Source organism: Rosa chinensis, chromosome 5 (assembly GCF_002994745.2).
Source record: "Rosa chinensis cultivar Old Blush chromosome 5, RchiOBHm-V2, whole genome shotgun sequence".
Lineage (NCBI taxonomy): Eukaryota > Viridiplantae > Streptophyta > Magnoliopsida > Rosales > Rosaceae > Rosa > Rosa chinensis.
The window spans coordinates 8,276,692-8,297,446 of NC_037092.1; the positions used below are offsets into that span (position 1 = coordinate 8,276,692).

The window sequence follows — 20,755 nt, forward strand, 5'->3', positions numbered from 1 at the left end:
TAGAGCTTCATTTACGAGAAGGAGAAAGGTGTGAGCTGCTGTGACTGTGAGTCAGTGAGTGTGACTGTGTGAGGCACTGAGGCTGCGAGCGGTGAGGAGCTACTGTGATGGAAATTTTTTTTTTCCTTTGGGCTGGGTATGGGCTGAAATGTAGATATATATATATATATATACACCTAAGGATTTTTAGCCTAAAATCTTATCTAGGCTCAAGCCCATAGAGCCTTCTATGTCGGTCTGCCCCTGCAGCCAACCACCAGAGTTTGAAAGGAGGAGGACATTACCGGAATAAGACAATAGATGTATGATTGACAATCTGCAAATCTGAAAAGTTGTTACTCTACGCTGTGCCAAGACACCAAATTGTAGAAAACCAAAGAACCTTTGACCATGTACACCACAACATTCACAAACTTGAAGAAACAACACTGTGTAGTCAAACTAGACACTATCTCCCGAGATCTATCGATCTACAAAGAAGAGAACTTGGGGGAGGGAATATTACTACTGACAGTCAATAGCAATATCTTAACGAAATATTTAGATGTGGTGCCAATCTCATAATTAATAACAATTTGAATGAATGTAGTGGTAATCTCGTAATAAATAACAACTTGAAATACGATGATAATCTCGTAATTTATCACAAATTGAATAAATTCGGTGGTAATGTCGTAATTTATCATAACTTGAATGTTTAATTACAATTTAAATTCATTTCGGCAATTTTAAGATGACCGCACAGATTTCCACTATTTGCATCATGCTCATGATAATTTAACTAACTATAACTTAACCTTAATGGTAAAAACCTCTCCATACCGAGCTTAATCCTCCTGTGGGACCCACACATGTGTGGCCGGACATTGTTGTCTGTCTCCATGCTCAAGCATTTACAGAGGGCGCCCATGCCTCCACACCTGTAATCAGTCAACTCTATTTTCTCTATCTCTTTCGAAAACTCCAAACTTTTTTCTTTTTCTCTTTTTATACTCGAGAAAGGACAAGAAGAGAAAACACTTGTCAAAAATTGAGCAAGTCCCAGTACGTTCTTCTGTCGGCAAGGGTTGACTAACCAACTGGCTCACAGCTATGAACTGCATACACCAGGACGAGTGTAAAGAACTGCCACTGAAAAATGCACAGAATTTAGTAAAAAGTTTAGTCTTCGACTCTTTTCAGGTTTTACATTGCTTTGTTCAATTGTCAAAGTATGGGTGCAGGTTTTAGATTCTTATTGTTATTCACCATATAGAAGTTCCGTATAGAATTACCACTACACATAACTTTTGAATGTGTTGAGTAGAACCAAAACGCTTACTCATCAAAGCACATTTCCTTTTCACAAAATCGACAAAAATTCTAATATAGACCAAGGTGTAGGTAGACCATAGGCAAAATGTAGAGTAAAATGGGGCATTTGGGTGGTAAAATAGCTGATTTTTTGCCTTGGTGGTCCATAGAAGACTCTTTGTTTGATTTTGAAGGGTCGCTACTTTCAGATTTGTGATAAACTGTTTAAATAGTTACTGTACGCAATGGATAGATATTATAATGAGCTTCTGCAGCTCAAACTGAGAATGGAATGCCAACTGGGTTGTGCAGAAAAATGGCAGAAGTTCTCGATAGTCAAAAACCCATCTTCTTTAGCTATGTTGCTGTGCTTGTTGTGCTTATTTGCGTTGTACCCATCAATTCTCAAGCACAATCTGGGACTCTTGCACCTGATGAAGGTAAAGCTTCTTACTTTAGGAATCTTAGTTTCAAATAGTATACATATTACAGTGAAGTGCATAATCTTTATCACCTGTTAATGTTTTCATCCAATCAATTTTGATGGAATTGGAATTGGGTTGTGCAGACTGCAGAGTATGAGATATTTATACTGTTTAGAACAAGTTAGGAGAAGCTTTTATCATACCCCTGTTCAGATTTTCTTGCTTCTATTTTATGAATGATTTTGATGTTTTGTTTTGTGGATGTGCGTTTGGCAGTGGAAGCCCTTCGTGAAATAGCTGAACAACTGAATAAGAAGGACTGGAATTTCAGTGATCCATGTAGCAATGTTCCAACTTTTTCGAGCCCACATACTGATCAGTACAACAATACTCTTGTCTGCAATTGCTCATTCTCCGGCAATGTGTGTCACATTGAAAACATGTATGTGCCTGTTACAAGCCCCACTTTTGTTATGTTTGCTCAACTCAGTGAAGTATTGAAGTTCATAGGTTGAGAGGTTATATTAGGCACTAGTCTAATCAATGTGATACTGATGTTCAACATCAGCTAAGGTGAGATTGTGTTTTTCTGAACTTTAAATAGGCTGATCTTTCATTGGCAAGTGATAAGGATGTTATGATTATGATTATCTGAGACATATCTTAGATTAGTTGTTGTGCATTAGGTATTGACCAGTTCAGAGTTGTCTTTAACCTCCTTTTCTAAAGATGTAACTGATTTAGACTTGGTAAAGAAAGAATCTATATTTTCAGCCAAAAGGGCCAGCCAACTTGATATACTAGTTAGGTTTCTTAACCCCCTTATTTCCCAAAATACCTTTGATGCCTTAGTGACTTTGGCATCCCAAACACTATGATGAATTCGTGGTAGATGCTGGAATCACTATGCTGTTTCAGTGAATTCAGTCTATTTATATAGATATCAAAAGAATTCAGCTTTCTCAGTAAATTTGAGTGCATAGACCTCCAAGTCTGGCACTCAATATGGTCTCATAACAAATTAACTACCTCGCTCTTGTTCCAGTTACATTGACCTTTGAACATACAAGTGTAACAATTTTATGTCCTTGTTCATGACTACTTTCTTGAGACTTTACTCTGGGATTTTGAACCCAACATTAATAACCTATGATCTTTCGAATCCTTATTGTGCAGTAATCTTACTGCTCAGGATCTAGATGGTGTTCTTCCAGCATCACTGGCTAAGCTACCTTATCTTAAGCAAGTGTATGAAGAAATTTCCATTATTCTGTTTGTCCCTTTATCATCAAATAACTATTAAGCTTCTACCTAATACCACTCTTTCTTCTGGCTGATAGTAATCTGGGTCAGAATGATCTTAGTGGTTCGATTCCACGTGAATGGGCTTCTACCAAGTTGGAATTTCTGTAAGTGAGAATCTTGGTTATGTTTGAGTTTGCCAATTAATATTCATACCGATAACTGAACTAATGCAATGTACCCAGAGCAGGGTTCTCAGCGTGAACAACTTATCGGGACCTATCCCTGGCTATTTGGGAAACATAACTACTCTCCAAGTTTTGTATGCCCCAAATCTATCTTTATCAACCACTTTCATTATCATCTAGAATTAAGTTGGTACCAGTTGGTTTTGTTTGGCTCTGACCTCGAGTGACTATGCTTTCAGGGCCTTGGAAAGCAACTTATTTTCTGGACCTGTTCCTTCCGACCTGGGAAAATTGACTAACATGGAGTTTCTGTCAGTGTGCTTTTATTTTATCTTTTAGTTTTTTTTTTCCCATAATTTTCATAAGTGTTTTGCATTGTGAATTTATAAGCAAGTCAAAATGATAATTGACAATGGCTTGGTCCTGCCAATTGGTGATTACAGCTATCTTCGTGCTAACAATCTCACTGGAGAGTTGCCTCTGGCTCTCACTAATCTGACCAAATTAAAAGTACTGTAAGTGATCTCTCTGTACCTTACTTTAGGTTCTTTCCACAGGAAAGAGTTCATCCTTATGTCATTCATTTATTTATTTTTAACAGTCAGATAGGTAGTAACAACTTCACTGGAAGAATACCCAACTACTTTCAAAGTTGGAAAGACCTCCAAAGCTTGTAAGAAGCTTTTCCGTTATATGATTTAATCTCCTCTGAAGATATTTTCAGCTGGCTCTAATCGAAATCCATTAATTATGTTGCTTACAGAGAGATGCTAGCGAGTGGTCTTGAAGGGCCCCTTCCATCCAGTCTCTCTGCCTTAAAGAATATGACAGACATGTAAGTCGTGGCTTCCATCCTTTAGACGCTTGTCAAATTTAACAAAAACCTTAGATGATTACCATAAATATTTATACTCTTATAAATTCGCATGACATGACCCTTTCCAGGAGGATTGGTGACTTAAGTGGTGAGAGTTCAGAATTTCCAAATTTATCAAACATGACAAACATGAAAAAACTGTGAGCCATCTTTATACTTTTAATTTATTTTCTGATTGGTATAAACTGCTTGCAAATAGAATTGTTCTTATATGAGTTGTTAAAATTGCAGGATGTTAAGGAGCTGCAATATAACAGGAGAAATCCCTGGATATATATCTACCATGACAAACCTGGTTGTTTTGTAAGTCTTCTGTTTATTTATTCTTTGCTTTATCATGATCAGCCCTTAAAAATTTGCTTTATACTGTATGGTTCTATTATGTTACTGAAGTTGTATTACAAAATGATTACATATGTAAATATAGAGTTAAGTAAGACTATTCTGTGTGGTCAAGTTTTCTGATCTTACAAAAAAGGACTATTCTGTTAATAATTAGGCTACGTTAGAAATTTATGAACTTGAACATTTTCTTGGGCTTGCAATGCTAAAATTGTTGAATCATTCTAGAGCCAAATGTAAAATTTTGTGGAAAATTACTTCACTGTTTTTATAGTTTTAGCATATTACTTTAACCTCCATTTCTTTCAGTTTGTTTTGATGTGATACCAGCTTTTTTCACTTTTATACATATAGGACATACCATGCAACCCAACCTTGAATTTGGTGCATTCTTTAGTCCTTGAACAAGTATACATCACATGTACATGTGGCTATCTAAATCAGAGTCTTCATGATAGTTAATCAACTCATTTGTGGTTTATACACCATTGTCATTAATAATCTGTCTGCATGTTCCCAATGTTGTTTATGTTTATGACTTCTGGTTGAATCCTTTTTTTCCTTTTTTGCAGAGATCTAAGCTTCAACAGATTGGAAGGGGCCATTCCAAATTTTGCTAATATAATGCAGTTGTCAACAATGTAAGGTTAAATTCATGAGGATAGTTAGCTTGCTTATCAAATTTTGATGTTTTCCTTAGCCAAAGAAAAAAGAGAATACGAGTAAGTTTAGGATGTTTCCAAACACACAGATAAAGCAACTGATCAACCTAAACTTTTCACACTCCACAGCATAAATGATACATACTACCATTAATTATATAAGCAAAAAGGCTGTATAAGTATGGATTGTCTTTAAAAGCATTTACTCTTCCTTGTTTCTGCATAACCTTTGATATATATCTTTTTTAAACTGAACCTGTTTCTGTTGGTTGGTGATCAGATATTTGACAAGTAACTTGCTTACTGGGCTTCCAGACTGGATCAAAAGTAGAGATAGTCGCTAGTATGTTTCTTCATCTCATATATTACATGTTAATTTCTGCTGCATCCTTTTCATTTATTAGGATCATATACATACTAATATCATATTAAGAAGTTAAGATAGATAGCACCAGCTTTAACAGTAGCTGCTACCAGTTCATAATAGCAGAAGCTGCTGCACTGCAGGTGCTGCATTTAAATTCACTACAAGTGCAGCATCAAATCTTAACATGCTCGAAGGATATGAAGAAGGATAACTTATTCTTACCAGCATGAATTGGACAGAATTTGTCATAGTCTGAAAGTTCATGCAATTGTATAGAATCACTTGGTTCATTGCAGATAATTGGTCATAGGTTCTGACATGGCATATAGTTGTAACAGCTTAGCTATAGCATGCGTTTGTGTGGTTCTTTAGAGGATCGAAGTCTTTATAATTATTAATTTCTCAGAATATAAACTACTAGTGAACACATCCTCAAATCTTAAACTTTTGGGACTAGTTGTAAACTAACAGACTTTATTACAATCTTTTTGATATCTAGCTAGTATCAATTAGTGTTGTTCAGCTTTAAGTTATTATCTTTATATCTTTGGCAAGTTGAATATATTCATCATTCTTTCCAAATTAAGTTAGTTTACCAAAATACTTTGATGATGGTTTTTTCTCGGAGTTCTAGTTAATATTGAGCTTCATCTGTGTGTGCAGCAATATCGATATCTCCTATAATAACTTCTCTCAGAGCTCTGTCCCAACTACTTGTCGAGAAACTTTGTAAGAGAAATTCCTTTTCAGTTTCTATTCTTCTAACCTCCTTGAGATAAACATACTTTACTTTCTATGGAAGTAACTACTTTTGTTGTTTCATCAGCAATTGGTTCAGAAGTATTTCCCAACAGAACAACTCGTAAGCCTCTCACTCAATGAATTTCATGCGAATTTCTATTTCTCATTGTTAAGTTTCATATTCTAACAGAATTTTCCATTTGTAATGTAGAATACTAAGCAATTGTCTCAACTCATGTTCAAAAGGTAATTGAAACTGTTCTGGAATTCAACCTTAGGTGTATGCTTCTCTGTTAGTATAATGTGGAAAATTGACAGAACAAATTGACAGAACACATTGTTGATTATATGTCATTTCCTTTATATAGATCAGTACTCATTGCATATAAATTGTGGTGGAAAACAAACCAACATCGGAGGCATCAAGTATGAAGGAGATGAAGCCTCAGGAGGTGCAGCAACATTTGTGTCCACAACCCCCAATTGGGGGTTTAGTAGCACCGGTGATTTCGTAGATGCTTGGAGTTCTGACAACGACTATATTGCCAATAATGTTTCCATACTCAAAATGAACAAATCCGAATTGTACACAACTGCACGACTTTCTCCTCTTTCTCTCACCTACTATGCCCATTGCTTAGCAAATGGAAATTACACTGTGAAACTACACTTCGCAGAGATAGTTCTCAGAGACAACAGGTCTTATTATGGTGTTGGAAGACGAATGTTTGATGTTTATATCCAGGTACCCATTTGTAGTATTTTTTACTTATGTATATAATATAACATTTCACAGGGAATGAGTAACGCATGCATTATTTGAATAAAGTAGAGATGTGAAATGTAGGATTATTCTACATATATAAAGCGCATCTATCCACCAAAATGTCATAATAGGTAAATCTTATATCTATATTACTTACTGTCTAATCACTTGGATAAATCTAACTGTTCTCCGAAGTTATTCTGTCCTAAACTAACTTCCTATTCACAACTCTCGATATTCTTTAATTTACCTAGTTTTTTCATAATCACTGTTGGTCTGTCTTATTTTCTGCTAACTTATTGCAGGACACACTAGTATTGAAGGATTTTGATATTACAAAGGAAGCACTAGGGGTTGATAAGGACGTGATCAAGGTATTTAAAGCAGTTGTTAATGTTAAGACTTTACTGATCCGCTTTCAGTGGGCTGGGAGAGGGACAACTAATGTTCCACTAAGAGGAAAATATGGTTCTCTTATATCAACCATCTCAGTGCAGTCTGGTAAGTAATTAGTTATGATTTTTCTTGTTATACTGCGTTGCATTAATCCTGAGAGAAGCTTTTCAATTAATCATGGCCATATCATCATAATTACATATACACTAAAAAGATTGTTAGAGAAAATCACTCTCCTATATTTATTTCCTCTCCACAATCAAAACTGATTGTGTAACTGTAGATTAGTTTTGAATATTTGTATTTATAGCATTGAATTCTGTTGGTAACAGTAGAGCAGATCTTAGCTATATAATTGTACAATTGTAAACATTATTGGTCAATTCTTTCGGGTTCACAGGTTGTCCAACTGGAGCAAATTGTTTTCCTTGATTTGCATGGCTGGGATTATGAAATGCAAAATTAAATAAATTTTCTTCTCTTGCAAGGTTTTACCCATGAAAACTTTGTTGTGGTGCGAATATATTACTATTAGCTGCAAAATTTCTTATGTTTTTTTTGTAATTGAAAATTAAATTTCTGAAGCTTAAATAAAAGTTGACCTCTCCATGTATTGGTAAAGAGTCAGTACTCAGTAGTCATATGTTTAATTAGTTTTTCAAACGGCATATCCCATGCCTTTTTGCTTAGAGGAGTTGGGAACAAACCGATCGACTCCACAACTTCCTTATATTAACCTTTGCTTTCTTTGTGCCTTATTTGTATCTCAACGACTATCTTAAATTCTTAATCTGAACACTTTTATATCTCATATATTGCCATATAAGAAATGTTCTTAAGCTATATGGTACTACCTTTTGTAAACTTTTATATCTCACATATTGCCATATAAGAAATATTCTTAAGCTAGATTGCAGTACCTTTTATAAACTACAATCTTATGATCCCTCATCTTGGCTCTTATTTCACTTCTAGATTTCAATCCTCCTGATGACAGCAAAAGGAAGATTTATATTGTGGTTGGAGTTGTTTCAGCTCTATGCCTTATCTTCTTAATTTTTGGCATTCTTTGGTTAAGAGGCTGTTTCGGACACAAGACAACCAGGGAAGAAGGTACAGTAGATAACTGTGCAAATCAAGTTTTGGTTTGAAAAGATAATAGTAATGCATATTGCTCACGCAGTACCGTATGAATTTCTAAAATGGTCCATATACTGATTGCACATCTATCCATGAATGTCAATTGAAGTCTGATGTTTACCATTTTAGCTTCAAGTTAACCTGCAAGTATTTCTAACTTTGTTACATTACAGAATTGAGAGGATTGAATCTGCACACTGGTTTCTTTAGATTCAAACAAATTAAAGCTGCTACTAACAACTTTAATGCTGCAAATAAGCTTGGGGAAGGTGGCTTTGGAGCTGTTTACAAGGTATTCTACAATTCTTTTTTAAGTTTCCTCATACTTGTATGTATTTTCGTTTCATTTGTTAATGCTTTGTTATCTTGGCAGGGTGAATTATTGGATGGTAGTTTTATTGCCGTTAAGCAACTTTCTTCAAAATCAAAGCAGGGAAATCGTGAATTTGTGAATGAAATAGGCATGATGTCTGCATTACAACACCCAAATCTTGTTAAACTGTATGGATGTTGCACGGAAGGAAATCAGTTATTCTTGGTCTACGAATACATGGAGAACAATAGCCTATCACATACTTTATTTGGTAATTAAGCTGGAAAATTTAGAAGGGTATATATATGATAACTAGCTTGATGAATTTACATTTCTTTAGTTATCGTTGTTATATTCAGGTTCGGAGGACGGCCTACGGAAATTGGACTGGCCTACAAGGCAGAAAATATGTGTTGGTATTGCAAGGGGTCTTGCTTTCCTGCATGATGGAACTTTGAAAATCGTTCATAGAGATATCAAACCAACCAACATATTGCTGGATAGGGACCTTAATGCTAAGATAGCGGACTTTGGTTTGGCTAAGCTGGACGAAGAGGAGCAAACCCATATTAGCACCAGAGTTGCTGGAACTATGTAAGCACCCTTTCATTCACTGATTTTGTTCTTTCCATTTCTTGGTTTAGATAACATATATTTTTTTCAGGTCGATCTGTTTATTTATTTGACAATAACTTCATTATTAGCAACCTTGCATCCTAAGTATCATTGAGATTAATGTGACCACATATTCTGGTACCTTAAATTTGTTGGATAATCTCTCTATGAAGTCAACAAGGAGTCATGGAATGGTTGTTATTGTGCAGAGGATACATGGCGCCAGAGTATGCTTTATGGGGCTATTTAACCGATAAGGCAGATGTATACAGTTTTGGTGTTGTAGCATTGGAACTGGTATCAGGGAAAAACAACATCAAATATCGGCCAAATGAAAATTTTGTATGCCTTCTAGATTGGGTAAGATATTCCTTTTATCAAATCAGTAAAACATGAAATGGCTTCTTATTTTCTTGCTGGTCTTGTTTTGCTTATTATAAATTTCATCTTCACTTTCTTCCCCAATGTAGGCCCTTGTTTTACAACAAAAAGGAAATCTAATGGAGCTGGTGGATCCAAAGTTGGGTTCTGGGTTCAACAAGGAAGAGGCACTTAGAATGATAAGGGTAGCTCTACTATGCGCCAATTCATCACCGGCACTAAGACCCACGATGTCTGAAGTAGTGAGCATGCTTGAAGGCCGAACTGTTGTTCATGAAGTGACCATAAATCCAAGTATTTATGGTGATGAAATGAGGTTTAAGGCCTTTACAGAGGACTCTGATCCGAATATGCAAGAGAGCTTTGAGGAGACTCGAAGCTTCTTTCACTCCGATTCAAAACGGACAGCCTCTTATTCATCGTCAGTCCTGAATATTGATACAGTTAAACCTGGGACCCGATAATGAAATTAAGCACAATGTCGCCCAAGTATACTGCCACAGAAAGCAGCTACTACCTAAATTGAAGTTTGACTTTACTATACAAGCAAGTGAAACCAAGACATGCACTAGAGACTGCAAATATAGCAACATCAACCATGTTCATGTTATATATATTACTAGGAACTCTCAACTACATTCATTTGATTGATTCTTGTACCAGTAATACTGCAGGGGATGCACTTCCCCCATGTAAATATGTATAGCTTAGATTGAAGGGTTTCTAAAATGTGAAACCTTAAGAGCAAGTTTGTACCTTGAGGTCTCAGCACGTACGTTCAAACCTCTTCTCCCCTAGTATAGTAGGGGACCCCTACTATACCTAATGTAATAAAGCTTGGGTCTCGAAGTTTTGGAGGGAAAGAAGACATCCACCGACAGCAGTCCTACTTGATAAAATTACTCGAAGCATCTGACATCCTACACATTTCTATGGAAATTTCCCATGGTGAAACTCACTCCTGACTTTCCTTTTGAGGCTTTAAATGTTTTTCGTCCGTTGATGCCCATATTCAGTAACGATCAATATTAATATTAAGCTCTTGCATTGAAACCACACCATGCCAGTGTCAGCTCCTATCACAACTGTTCAGAATTGAATACCATGCATCTACCATGAATTGAATACCATGCACCTATCACAACTGTTCAGAATTGAATACCATGCATCCACCATATCTGATCCATGACGGATATTAATTTGCTTCACTAGATACATACACGTAATATGTATTATAAGTTTCTATATATAGAAGGTAAAGAAGAAGCTGGCTGCAAAAACGTATATGCAATATGGGGGTGTGGTACACGTCGTGTGGAGAGTTTTGGGGGAGGGAATGGAACTTACAAGATGTAGCCACAACTAGTGGGCTTGTGCTCGTTCATTGCCTTTGTCTATTGGCACCCTTTCATTTCACCTGGGGTGCATTCTGTGTATTCCACATTCTGGTTTATGTGACGGGTTTAGGGATCACGCTGTCGTACCATAGAAATCTTGCCCACAAGAGTTTCAAGCTTCCAAAATGGCTTGAGTACTTGTTTGCCTATTTTGGGGTTCTCTCACTTCAGGTATGAACGAACATACATCATGTTAAAGTCAGGACATTCAATTAGCACTAGATTTTGTACTTTTTTGATATGAAGAAAAAAAAAGTTTTATATTTTTGCAGGATAGTCCAATTGCATGGGTGAGCACACATAGGTATCACCACCAATTTACCGACACAGAGAAAGACACCCACAGCCCCCTGAAGGGTTTATGGTTTAGTCATATGGGCTGGATCCTCGATAGCAATTCTCGATTTGGAAAAGTAAAATTGTCATATACACACAGCTTTATTTTTCTCTTTATATCACAACAAATTCTTTCATACAAATATTGTATACTAGTCTCATTATACATACTAACAAATTGGACTGTAAGAGAAGCGTTATATATAGTTATGTACACCCTTTGTCCCTTTCCATATAAGAATTCTTTTTTCTAGCTGACACAAACGTACTGCAGATACTTTTTGTTGACCTTTTAAATGAGGTAGCTTGACTTTTTGTGCAGTATGGAGGACTAAAGAACGTTGGAGATCTGAAGAGGCAACCATTCTATGTGTTTCTTCATTGTACTTACCCTCTACATTCACTTCTTCTTGGAGCTTTGCTATATCTCCTGGGTGGACTCCCCTTCTTCATCTGGGGAATGGTAAGATCATGTGGTGAAACACATTAATATGATTTTGATCGAAACTTCTTTAGTGCACCTGATCATTGATGATGTAGTTACTTTGTTTGCCTAATGATTTATAGGGAGTGAGAGTGGTATATGTTCTCCATGCAACTTTGTTGGTTAATTCGGTTGGCCACATGTGGGGAAAGCAAGTATGGAAGACCGGTGATTTGTCTCGGAACAATTGGTAATTACCTTTGGTGAACACTACTATATGTATAATTTCTGACAGTAATTATTTACCTAGTTTCTACTTGATCTATGTGTTCCAGGCTCTTGGGATTCCTGGTGCTAGGAGAAGGCTGGCACAATAACCACCATGCCTTTGAATTCTCAGCTCGTCAGGGTCTGGAATGGTGGCAGATCGACTTTACTTGGTATGCGATAAGATTGCTTCAGGCTATTGGGCTGGCAAGAGATGTGAAGTCCCCAACTGAGACTCAAAAGCAACGAAAAGCTTTGGTTACTAGAACCATGGCTAGTCAAGATTAGGGTTTGATGTAATTACTTTGTTAAGTCAAAACTATGTGTTGGTGTACATTAGTGTAGATCAGATGCAAATGTATGAAATGTTTTCGCAGTGCACGAAATGAGAGCTAGCTAGAGAAGTAAAAATCAAAGGAGCCAGCATCTGAACTCACTTGCCCTCACCTTTCTAATGCCCAATTTGGTTTCTACATTTCATTTAGTTGCCCAAGCTGCTAAAGTCGACCAACATTTGAGGAACGAAAATACGAAATTAGATTGATGATATGAATTAACCATAAATTTGGAAAAAAGAAAAAGAAAAAAGGAAGACTAAAATCAAGAACTAAACCTTGCTTAACTAAACCATATTTTTCATAATGGTGCACATGCGGGAGATATAAGTCAATGTCTTTTCTTCTCTCGGTACAGCTGGTTAAACATTTTTGAATCAAAGTCTTCTAGGGAAGTTGGGAGTCGAGATAAAGATTAAAGAATCGAGGTCGATTACTAGTCATGAGGTTAATTGTTTTCAAATATAACTAGTTGGCCTCGATCAGTTAGCCCAAGTACTAATCCACCACTTTTCACATTACAAGTTGATAAAAAAGATTCCTATTTCTAGCTGAAATATAATACTTAATCAGGTCCTTATTCAGGGAAATGAGAATCTAGTCAACCTAGCTAGCTAGTCTACTTGTTCTGGTCTAATATACATTTTCCATTACCTTGCTTGAACCAAATCTATAATGCACAGGAGCAAAGAGAGGTGACACTATGAAAGCACATGTGTTGGCCTTGAAATTTGGACAAGTAATTGGACTACATATTAACTTATCAAGTCTAATCACAAATTAAAGAAAAGGGTTTGCTTGACAAGTAGGAAATAGTTTAATCTTCCATGAAATTCCCATGGATGATGATATATAAATTATAAAAGCTTGGCACAGTTCATACGTAGCTGAATGAATGTGAACTGGGTAGTGAAGAAAAATGGTAAGAATTAACAACCCAGAGGAGATGGTCATCTTCTTCGTAGTGGTCATTTGCATGGCACAAGTCATATTTGAAGCACAGGCCATGACTCTTCCAGCTGATGAGGGTATTGGGCCTTATAAGTTTCATTTCGTTTCCTAGTTTAAACTTTGAAGAAATTACGAAGGAAAGAAATTGAGATTTTGCTTATTATGTGGGTGTGGCAGTGCAAGCCCTTCATGAAATTGCTGAGCAACTGAACAAAAAGGACTGGAATTTGAGCGACCCATGTAGAAATATTCCAACTTTCTCAATGCCACATACGGATCAGTACATGAACACCCTCTTCTGCAACTGTTCTTTCTCTGGCAATGTGTGCCATGTCCAAACCATGTATGTGTGCCCTAATTCTCTACTCAATTTGCATTTGTAATATTATGAATCAATGTGAAAAAGTTACATTCTTTTCTGTATTTTTCACCAAACCATTCATAACCCATGATTTGTTTTGGGTCCTTATAATGCAGTTTTCTTGTGGGTCAGGACCTGGATGGTGTGCTTCCACCATCACTGGTGAAGCTGCCTTACCTCAAGGAACTGTATGTTTCAGACTCCATAGCTTTAATTTCCACTATTTGTTTAGATTTTTTTATTTTACCACCTAAAAAACTATTTGTTCTTGCTCCCAGTAATCTGGGTCAGAATTACCTTAGTGGCTCAATTCCACCAGAATGGGGCTCTACCAAGTTGGAATTTCTGTAAGTGATTGATCTGTAGGGTTATGTTTGCTGTTGTAATTCATGGCTAGATTGAAGTACTGAACTAATGCAATGTACCCAATGCAGTGTTCTCAGTGTGAACAACTTATCAGGACCTATCCCTGCCTATTTGGGGAACATAACTACTCTCCGAGCTTTGTATGATTTCAATCTTTCTTACCCTATTTAGACTGAATTTCATGCATGTACAATTGTTTTGGTTTGGTTGTGACATTGAGTCTACTGTGGTCCCAGGGCCTTGGAAAGCAACTTATTTTCTGGAAGTATTCCACCGGAGATGGGAAGATTGATTAACATGGAAGTCCTGTGAGTGTGCCTATTTTCTTGTCTTCCATTCTTTGATTTGCATGTTGAATTTTAAGTTTTTATTTAAATGTTCTTTGGTTTTCCCATGGATGATTAATTGCAGCTACCTTCGAGCTAACAATCTCACTGGACAGTTGCCTGTGGCTCTCACTAATATGACCAAATTAAAAACACTGTAAGTGAGTTTACTATACTTCAGATGGTCAAAGTGTTTCCAGCAAGAAGAAAAGGAAGAAAAAACAGGTTAATGACATTATTTTTTTACTTTGATACAGTTGGATTGGCAGTAACAACTTCACTGGAAAAATTCCGAACTATTTTCTTAATTGGAAAGAACTTCAGATGTTGTAAGAGATCTTTAATTTTCTGCTATGCTTTTTAATTGTATACAAATACTTCATGTGTAATCTCAATTGCTCTAAAATATTTTCACCAGAGAGATGCAAGCGAGTGGCTTTGAAGGGCCCATTCCTTCTACTCTTTCTGCCTTAAGTAATATGACATACTTGTGAGTCGTGGCTTATAACTTAGCAGTCATCTTAGTTTCACATTCTTTCTGTTCTTTGCTTTGAAAGATCATTACTGAATTAGGATTTTGTCTTTCTTATCATTTCTGTGAGGCAGAGTAATCAGTGACTTAAGCGGAGAGAGCTCAAGTTTTCCAAACTTGTCGAACATGAAAAACATGCAGAAATTGTGAGTGATCTTTATAGTTTTAGTATCTTCTAATTAGAATAATCCAAAGGTTCATAGCAATCATTTTTCTTATGTGGTTTGCTCCATATTGCAGGATGTTAAGGAGCTGCAATATAACAGGATCAATTCCAGAATATATATCTAACATGACAAGCTTGCAAGTTTTGTAATTCCCTGAATATAACTCACTCATTTTGTAGCTTGGCTTTGCTGAATGTCGTTGCTACCAATATGACAATATGATGCTCCTCATTACCCGCCCCCTTTTTCCATTTTGCAGAGATCTTAGCTTCAACAGATTGAAAGGGAGTATCCCAAATCTTGACAAGTTATTAGGATTGGCCACAATGTAAGCAGTGTAAATTCATCCTAAATGTAGTATTTTTTATTTTATTTTTTTAGTTTACATAATTCATACTGCTCAATGATCAGATATCTGACAAGTAACTGGCTTACTGGGCTTCCGGAGTGGATCAAAAATAGAGATAGCCGCTAGTATGTTTCTTCATCCCAAAACCTTATGTTCATAACCTCATACCTATCGTTGGCACACACTGGATACACCAAAATGTACATTGCAACTTTTGCTATCTCATTTTAGTTTTCATGCTTCTGAGGCCTCCACAATGTGTATGATTATCAGTATAGCGTCTTGATACATAAACTATTATGTCAAGTTAGTGTGAAAGAGATAAAACCAACTACACAACTTTTTCTCAATAAGGACGGATAGGATTATCCATACACATGATTTATAGCTAAGAAGTATAAGAAGACTAGGTTATACAGTTTCATGAGTGGTTAATTAGGTCCAAATCTACCTGTGTATCTTTGAAATGTTGAACCATTTCATCTTTGTTCTGTGCAAGTTACATATTTTATGTTAGAAGATTCCTGCCAAAGTATACTGAAATTTCTTTTCTTGACATTTCAGTCGCTTAATGGATAACTTCATGTTTGTGTGCAGCATAATAGATCTTTCTTACAACAATTTTTCAAGGGACTCTGTCCCAACTACATGTCGAGAAACCTTGTAAGAGTGTCTCCATTTTCTTCGTTTCATTAGCCTGCTCCAAATTAGCTTTCTTTTGTTACCTAAATGTGAAAGTGACTAGTCTGTTGTTTCATCAGTAATGTGTTCAAAAGTTTCTCCAGACAGAACAACTCGTAAGCTTCAACCCCAACGAGTTTATTCTTCTTTCATCAGTAATTGTTTATAAGCTAATGCTTCTGTTTTTATATATATTTCAATGTAGAATTCTTTGCAATTGCCTCTATCCATGTTCAAAAGGTAACTAAATCTGTGGTATAATATTTGAGGTTTACACTTCTGTGTTGAATATTGATTTCACTTGTGTCCTCCTTTCTATCATCTGTTTCTTTCTATATAGAACAGTATTCATTGCATATTAATTGTGGTGGAAAACCAACCACCATTGGAAGCATCAAGTACGAGGGGGATGAAGCCTCGGGAGGTGGAGCAAAGTTTTTTCGGGACACAGTTAATTGGGGATTTAGTAGCACTGGTGATTATGGGATTATGAATTTTGACCAAGCCTACATAGCAAACAATGTTTCCATACTCAAAATGAACAACTCGGAATTGTACAGAACTGCCCGCCTTTCTTTTCTTTCACTCACATATTATGCTCGTTGCTTAGCAAATGGAAATTACACTGTGAAACTACACTTTGCAGAAATAGTTCTCAGAGACAACAGGTCTTATTATGGTGTTGGAAGACGATTTTTTGATGTCTATATTCAGGTAGTCATTAAGCACCTATCCACAGACTTTCTTGTTCTAACTTTCCTGATTAAAATTCTTAGTCACTCCCTTCTTTTGCACTTTTCAACTTGAACGAATAATTATGGTATTTTCTACAGGAAAAACTGGTATTGAAGGATTTTAATATTAAAAAGGAAGCACAGGGGGTTGATAAGGAAGTGATTAAAGTATTTAAAGCAGTTGTCAATGTTAGCACTTTAGAGATCCGTTTTTATTGGGCTGGGAAAGGGACAGCTAATGCCCCAAAGAGAGGGACATATGGTTCACTTATATCGGCTATCTCAGTTGAGTCGGGTAAGTGATTTAAACATTCAATTTTCTCTACTTTAGACTTTAGAGTACTCTTGTTGCACATTGATCACTGTTCTGTGCTCTGTTCTCTGTTCTAGATTTTAAGCCACCTGGTGATAGCAACAGGAAAATATTCATAGCGGTTGGAGTTGCTTTATTCTTATGCCTCATCTTCATGGTTTTTGGCATTCTTTGGTTAAGAAGCTGCTTTGGAGGCAGGACCTCTAGGGAACAAGGTAATCTAAATCCAGTACGAAAATAAAACTTAAAGGACTTGAAAACTTGAATTTTATCCATGAAGATTATCTGTGTGAGTGAAAATTAAAAGGATATCAAGAGTCTTCCCAAAAATTCGATTGCAGTCTACATTTACTTTATTGTCACCAGGAACTAGAATGAACTCGTCGGAGCAAAGAAACTTAACATGATCCTTTGACTTAAACCAAAAGTAGAAGTAAACTCATTCTCCCCCTACTGTACTATTTTTTTCTTCGGAAATGTATGGTGAAATCAATTCGAGGTATTTGTCTGTTGTAGTTGCTTCAGTCTTCCAATGTTTAGCTTTGTTAAGCAAAAGGCCCCAAGCTCTCCTTCAAAAATCATTTCAATATGCTAATTAATCTTGTCACATGGACAGAGCTGAAAGGATTGGATCTGCAAACTGGACTCTTTAGATTCAAACAAATCAAAGCTGCCACTAACAACTTTGATGCTGCAAACAAGCTTGGGGAAGGTGGCTTTGGAATTGTTTACAAGGTATTCAATGACTCCTTTTTGTTCAAGTACCTTTTTGTTTTTGTATACTTTGGTATATGTCAATTTTCAAGTTCTGTGAATGATGTACATTCCTGAAATGTTTTACATTTCTTATTGTTTATAGGGGGAATTATTAGATCGTACTACTATTGCTGTTAAGCAACTTTCATCAAAATCAAAACAAGGAAATCGTGAGTTTGTGAATGAAATAGGGATGATTTCTGGATTGCAACATCCAAATCTTGTTAGATTGTATGGATGTTGCATCGAAGGAAATCAGTTGTTGCTGGTATATGAATACATGGAGAACAATAGTCTTGCACATTCATTGTTTGGTAAGCTGGTAAATTTACGAGTGGATGGTATTCATGTTATGAGCTTCTAACTAGTTTGAAATATGAATCTAATTTCTTCCGATTATGTTACAGGTCCACAAGAAGGTATACTGAAACTGGACTGGCCTAAGAGGCAAAAAATATGTATTGGCATTGCAAGAGGGCTAGCTTTCCTGCATGAGGAATCGACACTGAAAATTGTTCATAGAGATATCAAAATGACTAACATACTGCTAGATAGAGACCTAAATCCTAAAATCTCTGACTTTGGTTTGGCCAAGCTAGACGAAGAGGAGAAAACGCATATTAGCACCAGAGTAGCTGGAACTATGTGAGGAACCTTTCATATCTTTTACTGCTTATTTCAATCCTTAAATATATTTTTGTGAAACTTGAATATAATAGGGGGATTATGTTTACAGTCAATGCTGATACTCTTCACTACAGTAAAAAAAAAAGATGGATCATTTTACCCTTTTGTGATGCCATGGTAGTTGGAAATTAATCACAATATGCTTATTAGTTCCTATTGTTGTGCAGAGGATACATGGCGCCAGAATATGCACTATGGGGTTATTTAACTGACAAAGTAGATGTTTACAGTTTTGGAGTTGTTGCATTAGAGCTCGTATCTGGAAAAAACAACATCAAATATCGACCAAATGAGAATTATGTATGCCTTCTAGATTGGGTACGTAAGATCTCCATCACATTCTCTTAGTACAAGCAAAACTACAGTTGAAACTAAACCATGCTGCTTAATTTGTGGGATGTGATATATTGGTGATTCACTTTCTTCAATCCTGCAGGCCCTTGTTTTGCAACAAAAAGAAAACCTGATGGAGCTAGTGGATCCAAAGTTGGGATCCAAGTTCAACAAGGAAGAGGCAATGAGAATGATTAAAGTAGCTCTACTATGCACCAATCCATCACCAGCACTGAGACCTACAATGTCTGCAGCACTAAGCATGCTTGAAGGCCGAGCTCTTATTCATGAATCAAGTAGAAATCTGAGTATGTATGGTGATGAACTGGGGTTTAAGGCCCTAAGGGACGACTGTAATGATCTGAATATTCAACAGAGTCCAAGAGAGACTCAGAGCCTCATTTATTCATCCGATGCCAAAGGGCCAGATGCCTCTTCCTCAACGACTGTCCGGGATAGCTATACATTTAATCTTGATTCTCCATAGCTTTTGATGCGGGTCCGTAGAGCTCAGTTTATATTAACAAAAAAGTTCACGAGGCTTCTCTCCACATAAGTGCTAGCTAGTATCTTATATTGGTAACTGGTAACAGCATATGGATGTTCATTTCAGATATACTGTTCATTTTTCCTTTTTTTAGTCGAAACCTAAATGGATGTACGGAAAGCGATTCACTGTTTTTTGATAAGAAATCTGGTTTGCTCACATTCTTTTGATGAGTTGTGTTTGGCCTAATCTGGTAATTAACCCCGGCTTCGAGCGTTTCAACAAAAACCCATTGAATGTGTTTGAACTGTAGTCCAACAAAGTCATTGGTCTTTTCAGGTAATTACTGACCAAAATTACCAAAATTTAGGATTATTCTTAGGTGGAGACAGACGCGTTCATTTATAATTTAAAAAGGTTGGCAGAAGGAGGGTTGGTTGTGCATGCAGAAAAATGGAACAGGTTCACCCTTAATGCAGAGAAAAGCCAAAAATAAAACTGGATTCACACAAATAGGAAGGAAAAAAAAAGTATAATTAAATCGTAATTTGAGCCTATGAAATCTGATAATTGGAGTAATTTTAAATTATTTTGATAAATGATGGAAGAATCTGGTAAGAAAGAGTAATAATATTTTTTTTTTCTATACATAAGTTCTGTAACTGCGTTTTAAAATCTTGAGGCCCCGTTGCATTTAGAGGCCGTAGGCACAGGCCTAGGCCCAGGGCCGGCAAATTACCTAGGCCCAATGAGAATTATGTGTGCCTTCTAGATTGGGCAAGATCTCTGTCACATTTGTTTAAATGGATTAATTTATAATCCATTTAATAAACTGGTCATCCATTTCTTGTCAAACCTGGAGGCCCTTGTTTTGCAACGAAAAGAAAATCTGATGGAGCTAGTGGATCCAAAGTTGGAATCCGAGTTCAACAAGGAAGAAGCAATGAGAATGATAAACGTATAGCTCTGCCATGCACTAATCGATCACCAGCACTGAGACCTACAATATCTGCAGCACTAAGCGCATGCTTGAAGGCCGAGCTGCAATTCATGAATTAAGTAGAAATCCGGGTGATGTGTATGGTGATGAACTGGGGTTTAACGCCTTAAGAGATGACTTTCAAGATCTGATTTATTAACAGAGCCCAAGCGAGACTCGGAGCCTCATTTATTATTCATCCGACGTACGCCAGAGGGCCAGAGGC

At 36.5% G+C, this 20,755-nt stretch overlaps 2 protein-coding genes across 2 annotated transcripts; both read left to right on the forward strand.

The window, feature by feature from the left end:
* The first annotated feature begins 1,433 nt into the window (after window positions 1-1,433).
* On the forward strand, window positions 1,434-19,719 carry LOC112203053. The gene is made up of 52 exons (XM_040505702.1): window positions 1,434-1,733; window positions 1,995-2,160; window positions 2,895-2,966; window positions 3,059-3,127; window positions 3,211-3,282; window positions 3,388-3,459; window positions 3,592-3,663; window positions 3,750-3,821; window positions 3,912-3,983; window positions 4,094-4,165; window positions 4,257-4,328; window positions 4,940-5,008; window positions 5,310-5,372; window positions 6,060-6,125; window positions 6,223-6,258; window positions 6,349-6,383; window positions 6,506-6,882; window positions 7,209-7,404; window positions 8,275-8,412; window positions 8,613-8,731; window positions 8,813-9,023; window positions 9,112-9,346; window positions 9,577-9,727; window positions 9,838-10,207; window positions 11,216-11,316; window positions 11,418-11,558; window positions 11,804-11,944; window positions 12,049-12,155; window positions 12,241-12,314; window positions 13,636-13,801; window positions 13,936-14,007; window positions 14,098-14,166; window positions 14,254-14,325; window positions 14,422-14,493; window positions 14,597-14,668; window positions 14,769-14,840; window positions 14,930-15,001; window positions 15,118-15,189; window positions 15,284-15,355; window positions 15,470-15,538; window positions 15,622-15,684; window positions 16,157-16,222; window positions 16,321-16,356; window positions 16,446-16,480; window positions 16,581-16,954; window positions 17,074-17,269; window positions 17,365-17,502; window positions 17,904-18,022; window positions 18,147-18,357; window positions 18,451-18,688; window positions 18,898-19,048; window positions 19,167-19,719. Exons 1-52 carry the CDS (start codon window positions 1,586-1,588, stop codon window positions 19,548-19,550), a joined length of 6,480 nt encoding a protein of 2,159 aa, XP_040361636.1. The 5' UTR covers window positions 1,434-1,585; the 3' UTR covers window positions 19,551-19,719.
* Window positions 10,216-12,619, forward strand: LOC112164939 (palmitoyl-monogalactosyldiacylglycerol delta-7 desaturase, chloroplastic). Its single transcript, XM_024301305.2, has 5 exons — window positions 10,216-11,316; window positions 11,418-11,558; window positions 11,804-11,944; window positions 12,049-12,155; window positions 12,241-12,619. Exons 1-5 carry the CDS (start codon window positions 11,041-11,043, stop codon window positions 12,458-12,460), a joined length of 885 nt encoding a protein of 294 aa, XP_024157073.1. The 5' UTR covers window positions 10,216-11,040; the 3' UTR covers window positions 12,461-12,619.
* Window positions 19,720-20,755: the final 1,036 nt, after the last annotated feature.